The 19,781-nt window shown below is 44.5% G+C and overlaps 1 protein-coding gene across 1 annotated transcript in view; it reads left to right on the top strand.

The window, feature by feature from the left end:
- LOC143290113 (contactin-like) overlaps positions 1-17,556 on the top strand; it is a 52,711-nt gene extending 35,155 nt beyond the window's left edge. The window contains exons 16-25 of the mRNA XM_076599401.1: positions 1,105-1,257; positions 2,696-2,790; positions 3,444-3,533; positions 4,305-4,476; positions 7,332-7,453; positions 8,301-8,450; positions 12,213-12,276; positions 12,771-12,886; positions 13,836-14,010; positions 16,485-17,556. Of these exons, the coding sequence (XP_076455516.1) occupies positions 1,105-1,257; positions 2,696-2,790; positions 3,444-3,533; positions 4,305-4,476; positions 7,332-7,453; positions 8,301-8,450; positions 12,213-12,276; positions 12,771-12,886; positions 13,836-14,010; positions 16,485-16,600 (1,253 nt within the window). The 3' untranslated portion in view covers positions 16,601-17,556. The remainder of the gene's footprint in view (positions 1-1,104; positions 1,258-2,695; positions 2,791-3,443; positions 3,534-4,304; positions 4,477-7,331; positions 7,454-8,300; positions 8,451-12,212; positions 12,277-12,770; positions 12,887-13,835; positions 14,011-16,484) is intronic.
- The last annotated feature ends 2,225 nt before the right edge of the window (positions 17,557-19,781 follow it).

Here is a 19,781-nt window from a genome sequence, read left to right as displayed (position 1 = left end):
CCAGTTATTTTTTATTTCTTTTTCATGTCAGTGTTTTGTATAAAACATTAGATAGACCCTCAAAGCCTGATATGCGAGTTGTGTTTTGCAAAAGTCAGGCAACCGCTCGGGTTTTTTGGGGGTTGTTGTTGTTGTTTCTTTCTTTCTTTCTTTCTTTCTTTTTCCAGCAAATGTGACACAGCATATTTGGATCTGCCCGTACGTCCCATACCTCCTTAAGACTGGGACCGAAAATTGAAACTCAAACAGAAGGTTTCTGTTTTGTATGGGGGTACATTTTCGTCGCCGTTTCTTCCACATGAAAAGCTAACAAAACAAGAGGGTCGATCTTGAAGACTCACTGGTGATTTTCTTAATCGACTGCAGGAATTGGAATTATGGAATGATATGAATAAATTATCAATTAAATAAGCAAGACCCCATCGCCAGCTCAAGCGCCAGCGCAAACACAACACAACGCGACTACAGAAAACCACATTACGACAGAACGCGGCATAGAACAGCACAGCACAACCACATCCACAAAACCAAAACACAACACAACACAACAGAAATCAGTCATAACCAGAACCCAACACAACACCACCCAACACAACCACAACCGTAACCACAACGCCACACTACACTACACTCTATCAGATTGATATAAATATACAGTTGGGCCGATAGCACAGTGAAAGCTGCATTATCAGTGGGTTCTCCATCGCAATTGGGAATCATTTACAGCTTAGTCTTTTGTGAAAGACTAACACTCTCAAACTAGGAGACAACATTGCACTGGCTCTTAGTGCTGCAGCCTTGGAAGCTAGTTGGCCTTTTGAGAACCATCCCAACGCCGACTGTCCTAAAAACCTTCTTGGCCGAGAGAGTGGGTATGTAACGTAGGCAAGACACTCTCCAATATAATTAAGATTCTAGCCCAGATAGTCGGGACAGCAGCTACCTCCTCTGCTGTTCTGATGGTCATAATCGAACAAGACTGACTATCATACACTGCACTGCACTACACTACACTACACTACACTACACTACACTACACTACAAGCACAACCACAATTATTTGTAGTAGCGGTTTTATTTGTTTGCTGTTGTTGTTTTTTTCAGCCATACCGGCCTCCGAGACCCCGGTGACAGAGAAGAACAGCTGGCACCAGCACGTGATCCCCGCCAACATCCTGTCCCCTGGCACCAGCTACACCTTCCGTGTGTCTGCCGCCAGTGCCAACTTCGGCTTCGGTCCTCACAGCAAACCGTCAGGTAAAGATTATAGTATTGATTTTGACGGGTGCAATAGCTGAGTGGTTAAAGAGTTGGACACCGGTTGGAATCTCGGTAACGACGCCTGGTGGGCAAAGGGTGGAGATTTTTATCCGATCTCCCAGGTCAACATAGGCGCAGACCTGCTTAGTGCCTGAATCCCCCGTCGTGTGTATACGCAAGCAGAAGATCAAATACGCGCGTTAAAGATCCAGTAATCTATGTCAGCGTTCGGTGGGTTATGGAAATAAGAACACACCCAGCATGCACATGCCCGAAAACGGAGTATGGCTGCCGATATGGTGGGGTAAGAACGGTCATACACGTAAAAGCCCACTCGTGTACATACGAAAGAACGTGAGAGTTGCAGCCCACGAAGAAGAAGATAGTGTTGCTTTGATATTCATTTTGTTGTAGGGATCGTGTCGTGTCGTGTCGTGTCGTGTCGTGTCGTGTGTGTGTGAGAGAGGGAGAGAGAGAGAGAGAGAGAGAGAGAGAGAGAGAGAGAGAGAGAGAATGGGTTAGAAAATGTACACAAGATTTTAGTTTGAAACGGGATTTGATTGTGTTTGGGAATCACAGACATCTTTAAATAAAGATTATTTATGTGGCAATGGCATCACTGCTTCGAGGGATAATTTGGAAAAGATATGGACTGAATCATTACAACAAAGTGCAAAATGTATGTTTTACAGGCACTACAAAAAAGGAATTTAATCTTGAATAGTGTGTGTGTGTGTGTGTGTGTGTGTGTGTGTGTGTGTGTGTGTGTGTGTGTGTGTGTGTGTGTGTGTGTGTGTGTGTGTGTGTGTGTGTGTGTGAGGAAGAGGGGCTGCGTCGTTTTATAATTTTATATTCATTACAGTATTTTGATATGTTTTGTCAAAATATCATTTGTGATTGCATCTGAATTCAATAAAAAGGATACAAACGGCTTTTTTGTTGCTGTTGTTGTTGTTATTGTCGTTGCTGCTTTGTTCACTCTTGATTCCTTGTGGGATGATTACACAAAAAGGATGTCAAACGCATTTTGTTGTTTGTGATGATGATGTTGTTGTTGTTGTTGTTGTTGTTGTTGGCTGCAATAATCCTTGTTCTCTCTCTCTCTCTCTCTCTCTCTCTCTCTCTCTCTCTCTCTCTCTCTCTCTCTCTCTCTTTCTTTCTTTCTTTCTTTCTTTCTTCTTCTTCTTCTTCTTCTTCTTCTTCTTTTTCTTCTTCTTCTTCTTCTTCTTCTTCTTCTTCTTCTTCTTCTTCTTCTTCTTCTTCTTCTTCTTCTCCTCCTCCTCCTCCTCCTTCTTCTTCTTCTTCTTCTTCTTCTTCTTCTTCTTCTTCTTCTTCTTCTTCTTCTTCTTCTTCTTCTTCTTCTTCTTCTTCTTCTTCTTCTTCTCCTTTTTCCTCCTCCTCCTCCTCTTCTTCTTCTTCCTCTTCTTCTTTCCAGACTCAGTCAAACTTGAAGATGCTGCTCCCATCTACCCAGTGGACACAATATCTGGAGGAGGGGGCTCCGTGGGCATGCTCCGAGTGAAGTGGCTGGTGAGTTCTTATTATCATATACTATTATTAATTCACTCAGTACGGCCAGTCCTCTCTTCTCCTCTACACAGACCCCTCGGATGTCCAGTGGGTGTCTGAATGACCCAACCTTTAGCTTCCGTCGTCAGAATTGTGGTATTCTTTGTCAACATTCACCTCTTCAGTATAAGAGCGTTCCGCTTGCAATATTTTGATGATGGTAATTGGGCTTAAACGCTGTTAACGTCGTCTCTTTCGCCGTTCGTATGGAGAGAGTTAATGTGGGTGGGTGGGTGGTGGTGGTGGTGATGATGATGATGATGATGATGGTGACGTTAATGGCGATAATAATGGTGGTGGTGGTGCTGCTGCTACTGCTGCTGATGTTGATGTTGATGATGATGATGATGTTGATCATGATGATGATAATGCTGATGATGACGAAGATGATGATGATGACGACGACAATGACTATGATGATGATGATGCTGATGCTGATGCTGCTGATGATGATGACCACGTCGACGACGACGAAGAAGAAGATGTTCATGACGATGACGAACGATGATGATGACGAAGGCGACGACCATGACGGTGTTGATGGTAATGATGACGACCTCGACGATGACGATGATGATGATGATGATGATGATGATGATGTCGATGTGCTGCAGCCCTTGGCCCCAGAGAAGCACGGGGGAGCCGGGGTGTACTACAAGGTGTACTACAGGCAGCATCGGCTTCCTGACGACATGTGGAGACCCGTGAGTCACACACACACACACACACACACACACACACACACACACACACACACACACACACACACACACACACACACACACACACACACACACACACACACACACACTGGGGTTGGGGTGTGGAGTGGTGTAGTGTGGTGTGGTGAGGGGTGGGGTGGTGTGGTGGTGGGTTGGGGTGTGGTGTGGAGTGGTGAAGTGTGGTGTGGTGAGGGGTGGGGTGGGGTGGTGTGCTCTGGGGTGGGTGGTTGGGGTGTGGAGTGGGGTGTGGTGTGGTGAGGGGTGGGGTGGGGTGGGGTGGGTTTGGGGGGTGGGGGGGGGTGGGGCGGGTTGTGGTGGTGTGGTGTGGTGTGGTGAGGGGTGGTGTGGTGAAGAGTGGGGTGGGGTGGGGTATAATATGGTGACAAGACAGGTGTGATAAAGTCGAAGTAAGTTGTTAGTCTCCAACCAAGGTATAGCGGTGTAGAGGGCGAGGGAGTAGGTGGTGGTGTGGTGGAGGGGAGGGGGTCGTAACTAGCCACAATTATCCCCATTGGAGACCATGGAATGGGGGGGAGGAGGAAGGGTTATTCCAGACCAGCGCAGAATGACACTAGAAAAATAAAATCCATCATAGGAGGGGACCCAGGGTGGAAGTGGGGGGGGGGGCAGAGTTTGGAGATGGGGGTCGGGGAGAGAGTTTAGAGGTGGGGGGCTTGTGTGTGTGTGTGTGTGTGGGGGGGGGGGGTTCTTTGAGACTGTAACACCGGGCGGCGGGTGTTTCTCACTGGCCAGTCCAAGCCCAAGGAGATCCAGACCCGCCCGGATCATGACGGGTTCCTGTGGTTCCACCACATGGTCGGGGAGACCTACTTCTACACGGAGTACGACGTCAAGGTGCAGGTTTTCAACTCAATCGGCCCAGGCCCCAACTCCTCGGAGGAGGTCGTCGTGTCTGCCGAGGACAGTGAGTGTGGTGTGATGATGTGGTTGAGTTGGTGATCTGGTCAGATTTAAATTAATGGCCCAACCTAGAAAAAAAGAAATCAGTTTAAAACAATTCTAAGTGTATTGCACTCTGCAAACATTGTCCTCTCACATGTGGTGTCGTGTGGTGTGGAGTCGTGTGTGGTGTGGTGTTGTGGGGTGTGGTGATGTGTTGTGGTGTGGTGTGTGGCGTGGTGTGTGGAATGGGGTGAAGTGTGTGGTGTGGTGTGGTGTGTTTTGGTGTGATGTGGTGGGGTGGGGTGGTGTGGTGTGATGTGGTGGGGTGTGGTGTGTGGTGTGGTGTGGTGTGTTTTGGTGTGGTGTGGTGTGGTGTGATGTGATGGGTTGTGTTGTGGTGTGGGGTGGGGTGGGGTGGTATGGTGTTGTGTGCTGTGGTGTGGTGTGGTGTGGTGTAATGTGGTGTGGTGGGGTGTGGTGTGGTGTGGTGTGCTGTGGTGTGTTGTGGTGTCCTGTAGTGTGGTGTGGTGTGGTGTGGTGTGGTTTCGTGTTGGGTAGTGGGGTGTGGTGTGGTGGGGTGTGATGTGGTGGGTTGTGTTGTGTGGTGTGCTGCTGGGTAGTGGGGTGGTGTGGTGTGGTGTGGTGGGGCCAGGAAGCGATGATGGGAGAGGAATCTTGTTCTTGTGCTGATGGACCAGAGGAGGAGGAGGATAACGATGATAATGTTTTAATCAAATTTAATGATCACTTTTCGTTTTGGACTTTGTGACTGGGGTGTGAATTATTTTAGCTGTTGTTTTTTGTGTTCTTTTGTTGTTGTTGTTTTTTGGCGGAGATGGGACTGGGAGGCGGGTGGGGGGGGGTCATAATCCTGGCGCCTTTGACTCTCTTCAGGGCTGTAGCTTTTTTTTTCTCTTTTTTTTCTTCTTCGTTTTGTCGCATAATCATGGCACCTGCCCTTTTACTCAGTTCGTCTTTGAGGCGGCGAAATGAAATAAGATATAATAATCTCTTTGTTACTTTGTCTGTGTCTGTGTCTGGTGACGTACAGTCCCCATCACCACGTCACTTTGTCTGTGTCTGTGTCTGGTGACGTGCAGTCCCCATCACCACGTCACTTTGTCTGTGTCTGTGTCTGGTGACGTACAGTCCCCATCACCACGTCACTTTGTCTGTGTCTGTGTCTGGTGACGTACAGTCCCCATCACCACGTCACTTTGTCTGTATCTGTGTCTGGTGACGTGCAGTCCCCATCACCACGTCACTTTGTCCATGTCTGTGTCTGTGTGTGGTGACGTACAGTCCCCATCACCACGTCACTTTGTCTGTGTCTGTGTCTGTGTGTGGTGACGTGCAGTGCCCATCACCACGTCACTTTGTCTGTGTCTGTGTGTGGTGACGTACAGTCGCCATCACCACGTCACTTTGTATCTCTGTCTGGTGACGTGCAGTCCCAATCACCACTTCACTTTGTCTATGTCTGTGTCTGGTGACGTACAGTCCCCATCACCACGTCACTTTGTCTGTGTCTGTGTCTGGTGACATACAGTCCCCATCACCACGTCACTTTGTCCATGTCTGTGTCTGTGTGTGGTGACGTGCAGTCCCCATCACCACGTCACTTTGTCCATGTCTGTGTCTGTGTGTGGTGACGTGCAGTCCCCATCACCACGTCACTTTGTCCATGTCTGTGTCTGTGTGTGGTGACGTACAGTCCCCATCACCACGTCACTTTGTCCATGTCTGTGTCTGTGTGTGGTGACGTACAGTCCCCATCACCACGTCACATTGTCTGTATCCGTGTCTGTGTCTGGTGACGTGCATTCCCCATCACCACGTCACTTTGTCCATGTCTGTGTCTGGTGACGTGCAGTCCCCATCACCACGCCACTTTGTCTATATCTTTGTCTGGTGACGTACAGTCCCCATCACTACGTCCCTTTGTTTGTATCTGTGTCTGGTGACGTGCAGTCCCCATCACCACGTCACTTTGTCTGTGTCTGTGTCTGGTGACGTACAGTCTTCATCAACACCTCACTTTGTCCATGTCTGTGTCTGTGTCTAAGCGCGTTGGGTTCCGCTGCTGGTCAGGCATCTGCTTGGCAGATGTGGTGTAGCGTATATGGATTTGTCCGAACGCAGTGACGTCTCCTTGAGCTACTGAAACTGAAACTGTGTCTGTGTTTGTGTCTGGTGATGTACAGTCCCCATCACCACGTCACTTTGTCTGTGTCTGTGTCTGGTGACGTACAGTCTCCATCACCACGTCACTTTGTCTGTGTCTGTGTCTGTGTCTGGTGACGTGCAGTCCCCATCACCACGTCACTTTGTCTGTGTCTGTGTCTGTGTGTGGTGACGTGCAGTGCCCATCACCACGTCACTTTGTCCATGTCTGTGTCTGTGTGTGGTGACGTGCAGTGCCCATCACCACGTCACTTTGTCTGTGTCTGTGTCTGGTGACGTGCAGTCCCCATCACCACGTCACTTTGTCTGTGTCTGTGTCTGGTGACGTACAGTCCCCATCACCACGTCACTTTGTCCATGTCTGTGTCTGTGTGTGGTGACGTGCAGTCCCCATCACCACGTCACTTTGTCTGTGTCTGTGTCTGGTGACGTGCAGTCCCCATCACTACGTCCCTTTGTTTGTATCTGTGTCTGGTGACGTACAGTCTCCATCACCACGTCACTTTGTCCATGTCTGTGTCTGTGTGTGGTGACGTGCAGTCCCCATCACCACGTCACTTTGTCTGTGTCTGTGTCTGGTGACGTGCAGTCCCCATCACTACGTCCCTTTGTCTGTGTCTGTGTCTGGTGACGTACAGTCTCCATCACCACGTCACTTTGTCCATGTCTGTGTCTGTGTGTGGTGACGTGCAGTCCCCATCACCACTCCTCAGAACGTGAACGCTGAAGGCATCAACGCCACAGCGGGGCTGGTCACCTGGGACCTGCCCAACAACACCCGTGAGGGGCTGCGTGGGAAAGTGCTGGGCTACCAGGTGAGACGTGTGTGGGTGTTGTAGGGGGCGTGTGGGGGGTGGGGGGGAGGCGTGGATGGGTGGGTGGGTGTATGGAGGAGGGAGGGGGGGGCGGGGTGCATGTATGTGAGTGTGAGGGGTTGGGGGTGCGTGAGGGGAGTGTGTGTGTGTGTGTGTGTGTGTGTGTGAGGGGGTGCGTGTGTGAGAGGGGGTGCATATGTGTGTGTGTGTGTGTGAGATGGGGTACATGTGTGTGTGAGGGGTGCATGTGTGTGTGAGGGGGCAGGGGGTGCGTGAGGTGTGTGTGTGTGTGTGTGTGTGTGTGTGTGTGTGTGTGTGTGATGGGGTACATGTGTGTGTGTGTGTGAGGTGGGGGGGGGGATGCGTGTGTCAAAATCAAAGTCAATTTTCTTCATTTCAAGACGGTAAGCGCTATGCAAATAACCAGTGTCAATTGTACTTATTGTAATTTATTATGATTTTTTAAAACATATAATGATCATGACATCAATCATTATCATCTCCAACATGAACCTTAGGGTTATTATTATTGGAGGAAGTAGAAGTAGTTACATTAGCAGCAACAGCACCAGGAGTAGTAACAGTAGTAGTATCATTAGCAGCAGCAACAGCAGTAGCAATAGTAGTAGTTGTATTTTGATCATTAATTTCTTCTTCTTCTTCTCGTCATTATCATAATAATAATAGCCATCATCATCGTCGTCACCATCAGTAGTAGTAGTAGTAGTAGAAGTAGTAGTACCACCATCATCAGCAATATCATCATTCTCTCTCTCTCTCTCTCTCTCTCTCTCTCTCTCTCTCTCTCTCTCTCTCTCTCTCTCTCTCTCTCTCTCTCTCTCTCCAGCTGAACTGGTGGCCCTGGGGAGGCAAGGGGGAGAACTGCGACGGGTTCCAGAACAGGGAGATCATCCGCTTCATCCGGGTGTACGGGCAGGATCGGCAAGGCGTCATCATCGGCCTGTTCGCCAACGGAAACTACTGGGTCACCGTGCAGGTCAGTGTCAAGGTCAAAGGTCACCGTGTCAAGGTTAAAGGTCACCGTGTCAAGGTTAAAGGTCAAAGGTCACATAGCCTTTCACGGCCATCAGGGGCAGTGGATTCATATCACTGAGATACATACATGCATATATATATATATATATATATATGTGTGTGTGTGTGTGTGTGTGTGTGTGTGATTCATATCCACTGTGTCTAGGGCTCGGCAGAGACAGAGGCGGGGCCCGCTGTCACAAACCCCAAAATGGGTAAGGTGGAGCGATGGCCAAGCACTACCGTGGGATTCACACAAACTAAACACTTGGAGGCGTACATAACACAAGAAATGAAACTTTATTCAACGATACAGTAAACAGCATGAGACAATAATCTAACTTCGACTACGAACATAAAAGAAATCTCCTCTCCCACAAGAAATCTCCGCTCTTCCGGACTGTTACCTTTTGAAACTTCCTCGTGTCAATAAAAGAACATAAAATGGTGAACGTTCTTTCTTCTTTGCTGCTCCTCACATCTGGAATAACCTTCCTCATCATATCCGTGCATCTGATTCTATTTCTGCTTTTCGCTCATCACTAAAGACTCGTCTTTTTAAAACCTATCTATAAGTACTCTCAGCTTCCTTTTCTCCAACACCACCCATGTCAGCTCACTTTGGATGTATGTAGAGTGGAAAAGGGAGAGTGTGAGTGGGGTGGGGGGGGGGTTGAGAAAGAGTGGTCATGAATGTTTTATGTTACTTGTAATATTTTTCTTTCATGTAAAGCGCCCTGAGCTGTTAGTGAGAAAGGGCGCCATATAAATATACATTATTATTATTATTATTATTATTATTATTATTTTATGTGAAAAAGAAAGAGGATAGAGTAAACGAATTATAAGGAATGTAGAAAAGTGAGGGAGGGGAGAGAACTCCCTCAGAAGACATCCTGTCGCCACAAAAGGCCCGGCCTACACGACCGTAAAACGTTCATACATGCACATTCTCACCTTTAATAACCTGACAATTGAGCATATAATTTTTCACTGTAGCTTGATGAAGCCTTTTGTACACGAAAGTGTGTCTTCACAAGTGACTGAGAACGTTGATGTTTTTGACTTTTTGCATTCATTATCAGTTGTTTCGCTTGTCAGTTTAACGACTTCTCTTTTACGAAGTCCTTTAAGTAATTTCCTGTAACTGTATTTAGAGGTTTTTTGTTTGTTTGTTTGTTTGTTTGTTTGTTTTGTTTTTCTTTCAAATTTCACCCACATTTTTACCCTCATTTGCCCAGTTTCCCCAAACCCTCCATTCATCCACATCTCCCACCCCTTCTAACCGATAATACTCAGATGTATTCATAAATACTTTTACAAAATGTCTTCAATCACCGATATGTGTGACGGGACATTAAACAAAAATTCCTTCCTTCACCTCCCTAAAACTCACAGTCATCAACTGAACTGAACTGCACGTGCATCACAAACGCCACACCTAACAGAAGCATCACAGACAACACCACGCTACATCCAGTCACTCTTGTGACACACTCCTCATCCCAACCGTCGTTTTAACCTTCAGTCCTCAAACGAAGTCAGGTATACCTACCCAGCATTTATTTACACCTGCGAACAAAGGATAAAAATCAAACTATCAGAGGCTGTATTCAAGACACGGTCTCTCAGCAAAACGCCTGTTTTCCTTTAAAATAAACCACCGCAACAAAAGGATTCGCCATATCTACCTCTGCTGCGTAGGCTGTCACCCTTGGCAAGATAGTAAGGGTAAGCTGCCTTCGGGGTTTGTAGAACCGCAGGTAGGTTTTTGTGTTCCTGAATACCGGATATTGCTAACCCTCGGGTAGTTTGCCTTGCCTCAGGCAGATCACCCGCGGGCACACATTTAACCGCAGGGATGATGGTCTCTTGCAATTGGAATGAACTTCCTCTTTCGCTTCGTCAAGTCTCCAAACTCAGCTCTTTCAAGTCTGTCCTTAAAACCCGCCTCTTCCCAAAATAGCCTCCCTTCCCTGCCTCTTCCTTGTCTTCAGTTTCTCCAGTTTTAGAGTTATGCGTGCGTGAGAATGACTGGTGCGAAAGCGCTTTGATTTGTCTATGCACAAGATTCAGCGCTATATAAATACCATTATTATTATTATTATTAATACGGCCCAGGATGGAGTGAGCAAAAAATGCTTTTTATCCAGGCCACAGGACCCATGCCGAGGGAAACAGGGGACTTCAAAAACTGATGTCTGGAAGTCTGTGTTACTTGTGATTATTTCATTATTGAGGCAAGACCGTGTTACTTGTGATTATTTCATTATTGAGGCAAGACTATTACTTGTGATTATTTCATTATTGAGGCAAGACTGTGTTACTTGTGATTATTTCATTATTGAGGCAAGACTGTGTTACTTGTGATTATTTCATTATTGAGGCAAGACTGTTACTTGTGATTATTTCATTATTGAGGCAAGACTGTTACTTGTGATTATTTCATTATTGGGGCAAGACTGTGTAACTTGTGATTATTTCATTATTGAGGCAAGACGACAAGGCGCGTTCATTTAAGGAAAAAAGGAGAAGAAAAAAACCACCTCCGTGCAGGTTCGTGAAAATGTTATACATATTTCATGTAACTCATGCAACATTGATTACACCTTCTTTCCTACCCAGTTTCCTCCAATTCATTCCCCCCTCTCCCAACCCCCACCCCGCCCCCACCTCCATCCCCCAACCCCCGTCGTCTCCTGACCTTTTAATTAAATGAGGACATTCAAATGTGAAAATTGATCCTTTAACAAAAATGTTTACCACTGTCACCAGTATTTGTGACGAGACACTAATTAAACAAAACTCCACTCAAACAAAAAACTAAGAAACACGTTTGAACACTTCGCCACAATCGGTTTTTAATGACCAACAGATCGATCAGGACATACATTTGGAGCAAGAAAAGGAAAGAAACAAAAACAAAAAAACCTCTAGAAATTAGCTATATACAAAAGATACATAATCATACACTGTACACATGACGGAAGTGAATGGGACGAATTGACGAGAATAATTTGTAACCAAGTTGGTTCAGACAGAAGCATCTTGTTTGTCGGGGTGATTCAGTATGCATTCATTAAATATTGTGTTAAAGACACTGATTAAACGGGTCAAGAAACGTTTGCTTTTACCTGTGGATGATGAATGGAATTTCAAAGCATTTTTTCTTTCATCTGAAGTATTTTTGGTATTTTTGTTTCGGCGTGCTGTATTCAGTGTCTGGGATGCATGTGTACATAAAGACAGTCTTAGTTATTCGTGATTATTTGTGTATTTTTACTTCATCTCGTTGCGTTTTATTTTTGAATTGTATGTGCATGTGAAGTTAGTCTTAGCTGTTTTGTGATTACTAATTGAGCATTTATCAATAATGTGCGAACTGTTGGGTTTCTATCATCATTATTATTTGATGATAATCATTATCTGATTATTTCGCTTTATTTCATTTCAATTTTATTCACTTTTATTTCATTGCGCAATTTGGATTCATGGAATATGCTGCGGGAGTTTGGTGCTGTGTTAAATATTTGTTCATGTATTTGCATTTCTATTGAATGACCAAACTTTGAAGCTGTTTTGTGGATGAAATGCATCCTTTTTTCTTTCTTTGTTTATTCTTCTTCTTCTTCTTTTTTTCCCTGCCATTTTATCTGCAACCGGGCCGTGTGAACAATTTCTCCTTTAGATTTGAGATAATAAAGTATTATTGTATCTTTTTTAGGTCTTCAACTCAGCGGGGCTTAGCCGACCCAGTGGGTGCAACCACATGAACTCCAACTTTGAAGGTAATGATATTATGCCGTCCGGAGTAGCAGACTATTTGTATCCCCCGCTGGGTTTTGTGTGTGTGTGTGGGAGGGGAGGGTGTGGGTGTGTGGGGGTTGGTGGGGGGTGTTGTTGTTGTCGTTGTTGTTTTTAACCCCGGGTGGGGTGAATCATTCTGGGCCAGAACCCACGGGTTCATTTGTGGCTTGTCAGGATCGACAATGAATAGATAAATTGATAAGTAAATGAAGGAATGGTTGAATTAACGAACAAAGAAACAAACGAATTAATTAATTAATTAATTCATGAATGAATTAATGTATGATTGGATGGCTGCATGAAAGAATGAACGAATCAATAAATAAATAAATACATGAAGGAATGGATGAATTAACAAACAAACAAACGAACGAACGAATGTATAAATGAATGAATGAATGAATGAATAAATTCAGTCAGCAAGTGACCAGGAAAACGAATGACATGCGTTGTGTTGTGTTGTGTTGATGCTCAGCCCCTTTGCTGTACCCGGAATATGTCCGGGTGACGTCGCACGGTCCGGAGAGTGTGGAGGTGTCGTGGCGGGGTATCTCCACCACCCAGGTGGAATACGGCGTCAACGGCTTCAAGGTAACGGTTTTGGTTGTGATGATGATGATGATGATGATGATGATGATGAACAAGAAAAAGAACAAGAAGAAGAACAAGATGATGATGACGATGATGATGATGATGATGATGATGGTGTTGATGATGATGATGATGATGATGAAGATGATGATGGTAATGGTGATGAAGCCTTGCTTTGCCTTGCCTTGCTTGTTCTCAACCTGTTTGATCTTTCATTGTCTTGTGGTCATGTGTGGTACAGGCCTTACACGGAGGACATCCTATGATGATGATGATGATGATGATGATGGCCAGGTGTGGTACTGGCCCTACACGGAGGACATCCTATGATGATGATGATGATGATGGCCATGTGTGGTAGTGGCCCTACACGGAGGACATCCTATGATGATGATGATGATGATGATGGCCAGGTGTGGTACTGGCCCTACACGGAGGACATCCTATGATGATGATGATCATGATGATGATCATGATGATGGCCAGGTGTGGTACTTGCCCTACACGGAGGACATCCTATGATGATGATGATGATGATGATGATGATGATGATGGCCAGGTGTGGTACTGGCCCTACACGGAGGACATCCTATGATGATGATGATGATGATGATGATGATGGCCATGTGTGGTACTGGCCCTACACGGAGGACATCCTATGATGATGATGATGATGATGATGATGGCCATGTGTGGAAGTGGCCCTACACGGAGGACATCCTGTGATGATGATGATGATGATGATGGCGATGTGTGGTAGTGGCCCTACACGGAGGACATCCTATGATGATGATGATGATGATGGCCATGTGTGGTACTGGCCCTACACGGAGGACATCCTATGATGATGATGATGATGATGATGATGATGATGATGATGGCCAGGTGTGGTACTGGCCCTACACGGAGGACATCCTATGATGATGATGATGATGATGATGATGGCCAGGTGTGGTACTGGCCCTACACGGAGGACATCCGCACGGCCAAGGTGGCGGCCTTCCCCAAGGTGTTCTCCGGGGTGCTGCACGGCATCGAGAGGGACATCATCTACAAGCTGCGCGTGCTCGGCACCAACTACGGTGGCGACGGGAAGAAGTCCCCCCCTACCTATTTCACCCTCGGTGGGTAAAAAAAAAAAATGTGTAGTGTTTTATCATTATTGCTTTTCTTGTTCTTATTCTTGTTGTTCTTGTTCTTATTGTTGCTGTTGTTGTTGTTGTTCGTAGTAGTAGTAGTAATATCATTATCATTATTATCATTTTTGTCGTTGTTGTTGTTGTTTTATATCATTTGATTCTCGTTGTGTTTTTTAAACAATTTTCACTAACTACGGTGGCGAAGGAAAGACCCCCACCCCCACCCCCACCCCCCCACCCCGCTACCAATTTCACCCAGGTTGGGTAATAAACATTTTTGGAGGGTTTTATCATAATTGTTGCTCTTCTTCTTCTTCTTATTCTTCTTCTTCTTCTTCTTCTTCTTATTATTATTATTATTATTATTATTATTGTTGTTGTTGTTGTTGTTTATATATTATTTTATTCTCATTGTGTGGTTTGTGTGTGTGTGTGTGTGTATGTTGTTGTTGTTTTGTATTTTTGTTTTGTTTTGTATTTTTGTTTTTTTTTGTTGTTGTTTTTTTGCCAACTACGGTGGTGACGGAAGAAGTCTACCCCTAACCCCCAACCCTATCTATTTCACCCTGGATGAATAGAAACACAAATAATAACTGGGGTTTAAAGATGAGTTTTGTTGTTGTTGCTGCTGCTGCTGCTGCTGCTGCTGTGGTGTTGTTGTTGGGTTCTTGTTATTCTTATCCCCCTAACAGCGGTGTCGACGGGAAGAAGTTCCTCAGCATTTATTTCTCGCCAGATAAATAAGATAGAATAGAATAGAATAGAGAATGTCTTTATTACCAAGTGTACCGGAGTCACAAGGAATATTGGGGGGAATAGTACATAACAAGATACGAAACATAAATCGAAAATCATACACAAACACAGATACAGTAGAAATAAGATACATACAAGCGCATATCAATATAAAAACTTGTGCATAATCACGCATGCACGCACTGCACGCACACGCACACACACATGCACGCACGCACAGACACAGACACACACACACACACACACACACACACACACACACACACAGACACACACACACACACACACACACACACACACACACACACACACACACACACACACACACACACGTTTGAACAGAAGCTGCATATTACATGTGGATGGGGCTGATGACTAGATATTCAGGTAGATGGTTGTTGGTTGCACAATTCACAAGATCTTGGAATTGAAAGATAGAATATGAATTTGTTTTTTCCCTCTTCGCTGCATATTACATGTGGATGGGGCTGATGACTAGATATTCAGGTAGATGGTTGTTGGTTGCACAATTCACAAGATCTTGGAATTGAAAGATAGAATATGAATTTGTTTTTTCCCTCTTCTTTTTTTTTTTTTTTTTTTCTTCTTTTTTTTTTTGTGGGTCTCGATGGAAAGAATAACCCACCACTTCCCTCTCGTCACACTCTCTCACATTTGACCCTAGGTTGATGCAGAAGAGGTGGTGGTGGTGGTGGTGGTGGTGGTGGTGGTGGTGGTGGTGGTGGTGGTGGTGATGGTGGTGGTGGTGGTGGTGGTGATGATGATGGTGGTGGTGGTGATGATGGTGGTGGTGGTGGTGGTGGTGTGTGTGTGTGTGTGTGTGTGTGTGTGTGTGTGTGTGTGTGTGTAGGAAGGAATTTTTGTTTAATGTCCCGTCACACATATCGGTGATTGAAAACATTTTGTTAAAGTATTTATAAATACATTTAAGTATTATCGGTTAGAAGGGGTGGGAGATGCGAATGAATGGAGGGTTGGGGGAAACTGGGCAAATGAGGGTGAAATCAGGGTGAAATTAAAAATAAATAAATAAATACAATTACAGGAAATTACTTATAGGACTTCGTAAAAGAGAAGTCGTTAAACTGTGTGTGTGTGTGTGTGTGTGTGTGTGTGTGTGTGTGTGTGTGTGTGTGTGTTGTGTCTGTGTGTGTGTCTGTGTCTGTGTCTGTGTTTACTTTTACGTAAACCAACGTTTTCAACCTTTGGTTGGTAAATGTTCTGTTATGTTGGTATTCTTCCGTGGCTGTGCAAGGTTCATTCCGTGATTGGTGTCGGCTTTTGTTGCTGTTGTTGTTGCTGCTGTTTTAACCCTTTCACCGCCGTCAATTTAGAGTACAAAATTCCCTTGTGGTATTAACACAGAAAAGACAGTGGCTAAGAATAGCTGGGGATTCCCCCTGCGATGTATAGAAAATACGGCATATCCTACCACCGAACATTAACAGCAGTAGGTTCATGGATAAAAGACCAATGAATGGTCACCTTTCAGTGACATGGGTCCTCTACCACGCCTGTGCATAAATGCGAGCTTGGAGGTGAAAGGGTTAAAATCAATTATTTTAGATGTCATTCTATATATATTTCGAAGCCGACGTGGTGTAGTGTGTATGGATCAGTTTGCACACACGCGTTGACGCCGCCTTTGAACCTGAAATGTGTCGCGTTGCTTTTTGTGGCAGGAGGACAGGTGATGTTCGACCCCAGAACCAGCGAGATCATGGCTTCGGCGGCCCTTCTGAAACCCTCCTCCGTCTGCCTTCTTATCAGTCTGTCCGTATTCTCTCTCTTCTTGTAGGGCTGTGTTGGGTTGGGTTGGGTTGTGTGGGGTTTGTGGGGTTGGGTTGGGTCGGGTTGCATTGCGTCGCGTCGCGTCGTGTTGTGTTGCGTTGCGTTATGTTGCGTTGCGTTGCTTTGCTGTGCTGTGCTGTACAGTGCTGTACTGTGCTGTGCTGTGCTGTGTAGTGCTGTACTGTACTGTCCTGTCCTGTATTGTACTGTGCTGTGCTGTGCTGTGCTGTGCTGTTGTACTGTACTGTATTTTATTGTGTTGGAATTATTGTATTGTATTGTATCGTATTGCTGTATGTCACAACAGATCTCTCTGTGTCAACATTCTGGGTGCTATCCCCAAGAAGAGTCGCCACAGCACAGCGCCACATTTTTTTTTTTTTTTTTTTTCTGTCTGCAAATGCATTTGTTTTACTGTCAAGGTGGATTTTCCTACATAATTTTGCCGCGGAAAATCCTTTTGTTGCCCCGGGATCTTTTACGTGTGTTAAGTGCATGCTGTGCACGACGGGACCTCGGTTAATCGTCACATCCGAATGACTGGCGTCCAGACCACCACTCGAGGTCCAGTGGAGGGGGAGACAATTTTGGCGAGTGAAGGATTCGATCCAGCGCACTCTGATTCTCTCGCTTCCTAGGCGGACACTTTACCACCAGGCCATCACACCACACTCGGTGAACATGTTTTCAGCACACGCGCACACACACACACGCACACACACGCGCGCACACGCGCACACACGCACACACACACACACACACACACACACACACCGTACTTCTGTTATTGTTGTTGTTGCTTTGTTTTGTTGTTTTTTCGTTGCCAACTCAGTTCTCTTTTAAAATCCGTGGATGTAAACTTGCGTATTTTTCTCATGTGTATGTTATTCCATCACAGAACCGAATGCAAAAAAAATAAATAAATAAATAAATAAATAATAAAAACATTTGCTTGATTTTTTTTTAACTCACTCAGTACGGCCATTCCTCTCTTCTCCTCTACACAGACCCCTCGGATGTCCAGTGGGTGTCTGAATGACCCAACCTTTTGCTTCCGTCGTCAGAATTGTGGTATTGTTTGTCAACATTCACTTCTTCAGTATAACAGCCTTCCGCTTGCAATATTTTGATGGTGGTAATTTGGGTGAAACGCTGTTAACGTCGTCTCTTTTCGCCGTTCGTATGGAGAGAGTTTTAAACAGATAAGATTTGTTTGGATTGTTGATGGAGAGGGTAAAAAGACTTGAACACACAGGAAACATGTAAAGCTTTTAGTGGCATCTTTTGTCGCGTCTGAGGTTGTGCTTTTTTCGTTTCTGATTTCTAATAACACAAGCATCCCTTCGTATGCTCATTTTCATTTGCTATGACTACCGAACTAAAGCTGACACTGAATCGCATAAAATCATTCTCATGCTCATATGGTATGTATATATATATATATATATTTGGTAAAATGCTGTGCTTGAATTTATTAGTGAATACATTGTTGTTGATTTTCTCTGTTCACTCTTAACATTTTACGGATATCCATTCATTTTTTACGCTTTCTAACATTGTATGGGCAATCTTTCTTTTATGAACATCTCTTCATTAACATTGTATGGATACTCTTCCTCAGTTATTTCTGCTCATCGCTGTTGTATGGACAATCTATTTTTTCTCCCAGCTGGCAACTTTGTCATGTAAATAGGCCGCTTTTTTGTGACATCGTGTGTAAATTCTACACACAATTTTCTTTGCCTATGAATTCCATGTTCTAACCAAAAACGAACATTATTTGTATTGAATGAAGTTATAACCGGCATTTTTGTTTTCAAAGTATAGACAATAAGAATCCATAATTAATTTTAACCTAGTTTCGTCAACATACATGTAAATGGTGTTATCACAATGATGGGGATATTGACCAGTTTGATATGATTAAACACACAAAGTTGTCAACACACGCGCGCGCACACACACGTATGCACACACACGCGCGCGCACACACGCGTATGCACACACACACGCGCGCGCGCGCACGCACACACGCACATATATATGTATAGATATATATGTGTGTGTGTGTGTGTGTTTGACTACAGAGGCCCCAAAAATAATTTGGATACTTAAAATGTTATGGTTTTGAATTGGTTGAACATAAAATGGTTTTCTTGCAGTGCCTTTTTACGTATGATGTATGTTAAGTTCAGAATCTTTGGATGTATTGTTAACTGATATTTTCTATACCTCTCAAAGCAATTTGAATGACACGATTGCAGCGATTTTCACTCGATTACAGTGATTTTTTTTTTTTTAATGCCTTTTACATGTACGTTTATATTTCAGAATGTTCGCTTGTAGGCCAATGGTTCTTATTTTCTATTTCAATACATGAATACGCTTTTTGTGGAGCTTAAAAGAAAACTGAATACAAACGTTACATTTTTTTGTACGCATCCAGTTATGCGTGTTTGTTGCCTGGTTGGAAGTTAGTAGAAAGTAAGGGTTGTGTGTGTCCTGTGTCCGCATGTGTGTCCAACTGAAACATTAACTCACTCAGTACGGCCAGTCCTCTCTTCTCCTCTACACAGACCCCTCGGATGTCCAGTGGGTGTCTGAATGACCCAACCTTTAGCTTCCGTCGTCAGAATTGTGGTATTCTTTGTCAACATTCACCTCTTCAGTATAAGAGCCTTCCGCTTGCAATATTTTGATGATGGTAATTGGGGTGAAACGCTGTTAACGTCGTCTCTTTCGCCGTTTGTATGGAGAGAGTTAAAGAAGCGCCAAAACGATCATAAAACCATTAACAACACTCTGGAAACACTATTTTGTGAGGAAATGTCACTGACTTATAGCAACTCACATCCGCTGACATCATCAAAGATGTCAGCAGTTCTCATATAACATGGACGTTCTCAGAAACGAGGCTGATATGATGTACTTTGTTGTCACTTTAAAAAAAAAAAAGTTCATGTGTGTAAAGAGTCTATTTAATAACTCTGCTTCCGTTGTCCGTGTGTGTGTGTGTGTGTGTGTGTGTTTGAATAAAGCTTTAATTTATCACTCAGTTTACATTCCAAATCGGGCAAATGCCACCTGGACTTAGGAAATGTGACAGGCAGTGTATTAATGGTATTACTAAATAATAAGAATGTCCCTGTCTCAGTCTTCAAAACCAAAAGCTATGAGATCATGAGTAA

Source organism: Babylonia areolata, chromosome 15, assembly GCF_041734735.1.
Source record: "Babylonia areolata isolate BAREFJ2019XMU chromosome 15, ASM4173473v1, whole genome shotgun sequence".
Classification (NCBI taxonomy): Eukaryota; Metazoa; Mollusca; class Gastropoda; order Neogastropoda; family Buccinidae; genus Babylonia; species Babylonia areolata.
The sequence above is the reverse complement of the archived record's forward strand: the minus strand, read 5'-3'. Positions and strand labels throughout refer to the sequence as shown.